The following is an 8696-nucleotide window of genomic DNA, read 5'->3' as shown; positions in this document are numbered from 1 at the left end:
AGCCAGCGGACCAACGCTGACGCTACACAGTAACGTCCTTCACTTCCTCCACAGTCAGGTTTTTAAAGCTCTCAGCAGCAGCTTCCATTTTGTGGCCACGATGTTTACAAGAGCCCCGAGTCTCTCTCTGCTTCTTTGTGTTGTATATATATTATTATTATTATTATTATTTATTATTATTTTGTAAAGACTTTTTTGATTTCACAACAAGCCAAGACACCCCCCCCCCAAGACCACCTGTTATTAAATAACATTATTAAAAAAATAAAAAATAAAAGGGGATTCCAGTAGCATTTAACAAACACGTTCATGGATTCATTATGTATCTACAAAATGAACATACACAGTATAGAAATTAAAGATTGCTTACTAACACATTAAAGGTTGAAATGCTGATTGGCTTATTTAACACGTGGACTGAATGTTTTTAGCCTAATAAATCACAATAGCTAAACAATCCTTAATACAATTATTGTATTAATCCCTTTATATTTTTTCTCACCCACTATTGTTCTGTTCTCGATAAACAATGACCCACTTATTTCCAAGCAGGGCATGTGAGCATGTTTGCAGGATAGGAAATAAAAAGCTATCAATATGGAACGCCAGACGTGGGTTTGATAAGAGAAGAGCCCCATTTCATTTTAGACAAAAGAAACCCCTCGTTTTCACGCTGAGTGCAAAAGAAAAGGCTGAAATGAAAGAATTCCGGGCATGGCTGAAATCACTGGCGTCAGCATTTCTGCTGCGGTGCCGACAGATTTCCTCCCTCCTCCATTGTGGAGACATTTGACTTGAGTGTCTGTGCAACAACAAAGCCAGGGTGGAGGAGAGGACCCCATTAATTACATGCTTGCTTTGCATTGTGGGCCGCAAAGGCTACATGCGGACAAGCCCACATAATGAAGTCCTTGTCTGACCTTGGGTAATTGAAACCTATTACACTTCGCTGTCATTCTCATGCGTTTCTTCACGAGAACGAGGTTTACTCACAACAAATCAAGGTCCACAGGGTGTTCAGTAATGATCACATTTTTTGCGAGGTTTATTAAACTTGTACTGTGTATTTTTGTATTGGATGTGATTTTATTATTATTATTATTATTATTATTATTATATATGTTTTTCCTGCTTATTTGAACAATGAATGTACCTTGTTGTACATCAATAAGTACCTTGTTGTACATCAATAGCAAACAGGAAAAGCAGATCTACAGGCTGAGCTTGTATATCTGCTGTTTTAGCTAGATTTGTGTCTATTTTCTGTCTATTATGCTATATATCTCAAGATCAGGGACACTTATAGGTTCATACTGATTTTTAGAAAGCGTGTCGCTTCCCCGAACAATAACACCAGTGGTTGTAGTCAACCAGCCAACGTAATGACCTCATGTTATCACGGCCATGTCTTTGACAAGGTGGGCTGCAGCCCCCCTCGGGAACGGAGATAGTGTGTTGTGAGAGAGCACTTCAATTGATTTCCTAATGACTTGCTCCTTCACTGCACTTGAGCATGCTCGCAGCACACACACACACACACACACACACACACACACACACACACACACACACACACACACACACACACACACACACACACACACACACACACACACACACACACACACACACACGTTCACGTGCAGGTGACCCAGCTCTTCCCAAACAACGTAGCGATTGTGCTCCCGTGTAAATCCGGCGTATCAGATTTCAGCTTAACTCTCTGTTCAAGCACACCATAGTGCTCAATAAACTGTTATTGTGCATCGCAGACACTTAATCGCTGTGCCTTACACTATTTCTGCCTTCTTCTCTCGACACGCGGCCGTCCCAAACAGCTGTACTATTTTACAGATGATGGCCTTATTGATCGGAGCAAAACTTTGAATTTGATTAAAAAGCCAAAAGTCAATACCTCATTTCCACTGCTTGCTGCACAGGCTGCTTAGGCATGCCAGGTATGCACCACTCCTTCCAGGCCAGGAGTTGTCGCACCACGTTTTAGATTTGCACTCATATTTCTGTCCTGTGGAATAGCAGCCCTATAGATAGAGGAACGAGCACATACAGACATTAATACTTTATTAATCCTGGAGGAAATTTGTTCTGTTCAACAGCTCCAGTTGAAGAAGCAGGATGAATGTATAAAATACATGACACGATTAGAAATAGAATGCAGCGGAAAAACTACAAGTTATAAGAAGAAAAACACAACACCGTTACACAACTATAACTACAATATAGATTAGCTGGCCAACTCAGCTTTGGCTGAATGCAGAAGACGAGGAATGACATGGGGCATAATGCCAATGATATTTAAAATCTTTCTGTAGTCATGTGATGTACTATATACAGTTGTACACAAGCTGATTCTGCCAACATCGGACCTGATGTGCTTCTTTATTTTTAATCACTAAATAAGCTAGAGATCAAAGCTCTCAAAGCTAATCAAAGGTTGCAACCTTTGATTTGAAGATACAAACATCCTTCATCAATCAAATAACTAGGAAAATAAATACTGTCATTTGAATGTGTTCAATACTTCTGATTCAGAATGGACTGCAGGACCTTGTGTATGCCTCATTCTACAGAATGGAGTCAGTCTGTTAGATTAGTGCTTAATACTTCTGATTCAGAATGGACTGCAGGACCCTGCGTATGCCTCATTCTACAGAATGGAGTCAGTCTGTTAGATTAGTGCTTAATACTTCTGATTCAGAATGGACTGCAGGACCCTGTGTATGCCTCATTCTACAGAATGGACTGCAGGACCCTGTGTATGCCTCATTCTACAGAATGGAGTCAGTCTGTTAGATCGGTGCTTCCCAAACCTTTTAGCTTGAGACGCAAAAGAGAAATTTAATGTGACGTTTACTTTGCCCAGAACCCAAAAAATGAAAATGTTGTCCAACTCACAACAGACAACACGTTGCTTCGTGCCACGTTGGGAGCTTGTATTTTCACTACTTCCCAATTCTATTGTATTTTTTCCCCCTTTTTTTGTTGTGAAATATTTGTGTGAAATATTTACCTGGCGACCCATACAGAAATGTGTCCGTGACCTACAAATGGGTCCCGACCCAGTGTTTGGGAAACAGCCTGTTCTATTACTCATAATACACTGGATTATGCAGCCCGTAATGGAGGAAACAGGGATCATCTCTGCCACTGAGGGCTGACACACAGTTAGATGAAGAAAATCTTATCAGGGAGAAGAGGTCTAATCAATGAGACCACTTTATGTAAGAGGCCCTTTAATGTGCGCCTTTCTCTCACCAGAGGAATGTTTGATGAGCTATTATCTGGGCCTCAAAGCCAGCCCTCATCCACATCTAAATGTAACCTTCACAAAATGCTACCGAGTGCATTGGAGTTTTCCTGCATTCCGTGTGTTCCGGAGAAAAAGAAAATATGAAATGTGTTGCACTGTCCCGTTATCTTATTTTCATTTTACAAAAGGGTAATCGTCTATCGATATGATAATCATGTCACCATCACTGAGTCACAATGTAGAGCCCGACCTGCAATTCCATGTTTTTGGGTCCGATGCCGATTTAGAAGATTTGCTAAACCGATCACCAATGTTTTTCACCAATATTTTTGTACAGGGCAAAGTCTTTAAATCAATTTGAAAACTGATTTAAGTTTCAATTTGAGACATAAACTGAACTTGATTTAACCACTCTATAGGCCTATTACATTTTTTGTTTTTAGCAAGCTGATCTAAGGCCACAAGACCTTGTGAGCTTGAATTGAAGATTTGATATTTTCGAATATTCTCAAAAGGGAAAGAAATGATGGATGCGTCGGCTGCATAATTGCCAACACTGATGTCGTCAACAAAAGTCAAATTATGGCCGATATATAATATTATCGGTCTGAATCTTATCAACACCCCTGTCTCGCTGTAACAGTGCGGATTATGGATTAAAGTTCTCAGTTGCCACGACTGATTTCAGTCATTTGGATTCTATAGAAGTCAGCATGTACATCCACCGATCAGTATGTCAGCATGTACATCCACCTACCAGTCATCCACCTATCCATTCATCTTCAACCACTTATCCGTAGTCGGGTTGTGAGCTACAGACTACTACTGTCTTCTATTGAAGCATGTCATGCACAGAACACAGGCTATTTTTGGTAGTTATGTTAAGATTAAAGAGTAATTGAAACTAGCAATAGACAGAAAATCCTAATGATCTTGGATATTTCATAAAAGCAAAGGTCAAAGCCTCAACTGGCTGGCGGTATGGCTATCAAAACATTATCAATATTTGACATATTTTGCCTTTTTTATGAAACACAGGGCTAGTCCTTTCACACTGTTTTGTTTTTTTGACAAAGGTTTTCAGTCTTGTGATTTAATTCTTGTTTTAATCCATGCGCCGCATGTGTCACTCTGCCCTCTTCCAGGCTACATCCAGGACTACACCACGCCGTCCGTCTACCCGGGCGGGGACAAGAAGATGGAGCACAAGCTGGAGGCTCCCGTGTCGGAGCCACTGTACGCCCAGGTGAGCGGCGAAGGGGCAGAGGCGGAGGAGTACTGCGACCCCGACCTGGAGACCCCCGACAGCCCACAGTCCGGCATGACGGCCAGCGGCTTCTACAGCGGCGAGTCGGAGGCCTTGGCCGAGGGATACACCATGGATGCCTTCTTCATCTCCGACGGACGCTCCAGGAGGAAGGGAGACACGGAGAGCGGCTCGCGGAGCGGTAGGACCCCCGCCCGTCGTCGCAATTATTACAACCATCTACTTCTGTGCTCTATAATTGTGATCTGGGTGATCACAATTATAGAGCACAGAAGTCTGACGTCGCTGCCACTAGAGGCCGCAATATCCCCCTGGGTCACAGAGTTAGTTATGTCCGATCCAGTAATAAAAACAGCATAGTCTCAGTAGCATTGTGGCATATAATAACTGTGTTCCAAAAAATACATGCATTTTAAGAAGATAGAAAATATTTAATTCATATTGATACGAAGCATCAAGTGTCGGTGAAGAAAATAAATCTCCAAACATCTAATGTAACTCAATATCATAAACAACATAGAGTCACATTCTGTACCTGACAGAATCGACGGGTTGATTTATTTTTACAACGTATATGACACAATAATGAGATGACCCTATCAATACCATGTTTCTGCGACCCAGGGGACAACGGAGTGATGTCAGAACTTTGATACTCTATTTGAGATAGTCACGATTGTTTTTTGCATAATCATCAGAATTTGTTTCCATTCAGCTGTATGAATTCATCTGTTGAAAAATTGTGGAAATAGCCGAACTACAGTAGAAGCTCATCTAGATTGTCTGTTTCCACAATTACAAAAAAAAGTTTGAAAGTATATTACCGGTAGAGATGTCCCGATACTGTATCGGTATCGGAAAAGTATCGGTATCGGCCCTTATTTGTCATATCGGTATCAGCGAAAATGCCAGTCTAACCACTGATCCGAAACAGGGGTAAGGGGTTGACACTATGGCAGGTAAATCAAATGTTGGAGTTTGTTTTCGAGTTGCCCAAACTGCAAGTGCACATATGAGTGAGGAGGCTGCTATAAACACAACACGAGATATATAGCTAGATAGCTATAAACACAACACGAGATCACAACACTGGTATCGGTATTCGGTATCGGTATCGGCTAACACAGAAATTGTGGTATCAGGATCGGATCGGGAACAAAAAAAGTGTATCGGGACATCCCTAATTAGTATTAGTAATTAGTATATCCCTAAGTATTTTTGATTTATATGTCCCATCGTTCAATGCAAAAAAAGAAAATCGCTTTCAATTTCTTTGGTGTGACCAATTATTAATCGTCAACTTAAACATTTCATGACCGTGACAGCCCAACGGAACGGCGCGGCCAACGCCTCCATAGAGGATGGGGACGGATCCGAGGCGGACGGCAGTGGGTCGCCGGGAGTCGGCACGCCGCTGATGCGCCACACCTGCAACGAGTGCGGCAAGACGTACGCCACCTCGTCCAACCTCAGCCGACACAAGCAGACGCACCGCAGCCTGGACAGCAAGATGGCGCGCAAGTGTCCCACCTGCGACAAGGTGTACGTGTCCATGCCGGCGCTGTCCATGCACATCCTGACCCACGACCTCAAGCACAAGTGCGACGTGTGCAGCAAGGCCTTCAGCCGGCCGTGGCTGCTGCAGGGCCACATGCGCTCCCACACGGGCGAAAAGCCGTTCGCCTGCGCCCACTGCGGAAAAGCCTTCGCCGACCGCTCGAACCTCCGCGCCCACATGCAAACACACTCTGCCTTCAAGCACTACCGATGCAAGCGCTGCAATAAGACCTTCGCTCTCAAGTCCTACCTGAACAAGCACTACGAGTCGGCTTGCTTCAAGGGCTCTGGCGACGAGGAGGAGGACGAAGAGTCCGGGTCGGAGAACTAAAAAAAATAAAACGAAACAACATCGAGTAGGAAGGAAGGATGGATGGAAATCCCCCTCGCACCTCCCTCTACCGTTGTAGGTTCTCAACCGACAACCCTGCACAGTCAAAACCCTGGTGTTAGTGTAACCCTGATGAGTTTACAAACAGAACCAAAATGGGTCATTACGATTCCATTTTGTTCAAATCCGTGAACTCTTCATTGTTATTATTTTCACTAAGGATTTTACCGTGCGTCCACTCTGCCCGTCATGCCTTTTTCTTCCCTTTTTTTAGAAAGCAATATTTTCACTGAGGTTACGCGAAGAAACTCTTAACGATTATGGCAAAGACGATTTACAAAAAAAGATGCTGGATTTCCCCCCCTGCACAGTAGCTAATCGCCCACAGAAACAATACAATCAAAACAACCTTTCCCCCAAATAATGACTGTAGTTGTTAGTTGTACACAAATAACTAACACACGCACGCACGCACGCACGCACGCACGCACGCACGCACACACGCACGCACGCACGCACGCACGCACAGAGACGAATACACATACACACAATTATATATGAGGCCTGGCATGTGAATTTTTATCAATGACTATAATGATATTGATATCAATAGTAATAATATTTAGATTCCTGATATTTTATAGCAAATAGTATGGGAAAATGGAAAAAAAAACACACAAAAAGAACTGTAACAGTGTTCTTTTGTTTTTTAGACAAAAATGACCTCTTGTATTTTTAATGCTGCTTTTTATTTGCTAAGAATTTAATTCTTTTGCAACTGCCAACATAAACTTTTTATGAAAAAATGTGAACTACAACAGTATTTGCAAAAAAAGGGAGATCATTTTAAAAGTTAAGAAACAACCCCCCTTTTGTCCACACCAATGTTTCAATTTAAACGGATGTTATTTTTTATATTTCATTTTTATTTCTTTTGTATTCTTTTTTTTGTGTGTGGGTGTGTGCCAACTGTCCCTGGATGATTAAACGTATCTTTGTAACTGTGGGTATTCAAACGACATCAACACTAAATCAATACAAATGAAATACATAAAGATAAGCTATAATACGGTTATTATGACAGGATCATCTTGCCATAAAACCACGCATGCGCCCGTGGGCACACACACACACACACACACACACACACACACACACACACACACACACACACACACACACACACACAGACACACACACACACACATACACACCAACAGGACAATATTTCCGGGAGCCGAAACCAAATGATGTATATTTTACAAGTGTCATGTTTGTAGCAATGAAACTCTTGTTCTTCCTGCGCTGTGCGCGTGTGTGGCGTGCACGAACTCTGCCACTTTTAAAACGACGCACGCGTGTTAACAAAGCAATCTTCATTCTACACCTTGAGGTGCTCCCCTCGTCCGCTGATTTATAACGCTTCACAATTTATACTATTGGTGTGTGACGGGTGTCGTGCGGGGAAATTAGCTGAAAATAGCCGAAGAGAGCCGGGAAAAAGCTTAATAGCCAATCTAGAAGCTCACATTACTTTGTCTATTTTCGACGCGCGACACCGTTGTCCGAAGAAATACACGTAAATCTAGTTTTTACCTCAGATTTGAAGAACATTATCGTCTCTGTCGGCTGGAAACCTCATTATGTCCAAAACGGTCACTTTTCAGGATTCAAAATGAAGCATCAAAAGTAGCAGATCTACAAGCTCAAAACTCTTTGCTTTAAGCCACGTTTCGAGCTTGTGGATCTACATTTTATGCTTTTTGTGTGCGGGGAAAAGAATTAAAGTAAAGAAATAAACACAAAGGATTTCTGGGTTTCTGCCCGACAGCGATGGCATACAAGTGTCCGAAATCACGTCCTCATTCACTTCTCCCTAGTTGTATGCAACTAGACTATAGTGAACTTCTCCCTAGTTGTATGCAACTAGACTATAGTGAACTCACTTCTCCCTAGTTGTATGCAACTAGACTATAGTGAACTCTTCTCCCTAGTTGTATGCAACTAGACTATAGTGAACTCAGCGGCGGGGAAAACTAAATAAAAATCAAATAGACCAGATCAGAATGTGTGTAGTAAACAAGCAGTATTTCCAAGTAGATAGTAGATGTCGGATATTTAAATAATATAAAATAAAGTGTCCAGAACACAGCGTTAGCTATGTCTAGCATGTCAACCTGTGGATATTTTGAACAAGATTATACATATTTTGTACATTTGATTATACATCTGACATTTGTTATTGTCAGCAACAATATAATCAGTGTCCA

General features: G+C 42.0%; 1 protein-coding gene across 1 annotated transcript in view; it reads left to right on the top strand.

Annotated features, from left to right (window-relative positions):
* The window catches only part of scrt2 (scratch family zinc finger 2), a gene marked incomplete at both ends in the record, with an annotated part of 7949 nt that extends 1523 nt beyond the window's left edge, over positions 1 to 6426 (top strand). The window contains 2 exons of the mRNA XM_079519192.1: positions 4417 to 4719; positions 5864 to 6426. Of these exons, the coding sequence (XP_079375318.1) occupies positions 4417 to 4719; positions 5864 to 6426 (866 nt within the window). The remainder of the gene's footprint in view (positions 1 to 4416; positions 4720 to 5863) is intronic.
* Positions 6427 to 8696: the final 2270 nt, after the last annotated feature.

This window comes from Electrona antarctica (genome assembly GCF_951216825.1).
Source record: "Electrona antarctica genome assembly, chromosome: 2".
Lineage (NCBI taxonomy): Eukaryota > Metazoa > Chordata > Actinopteri > Myctophiformes > Myctophidae > Electrona > Electrona antarctica.
The sequence above is the reverse complement of the archived record's forward strand: the minus strand, read 5'-3'. Positions and strand labels throughout refer to the sequence as shown.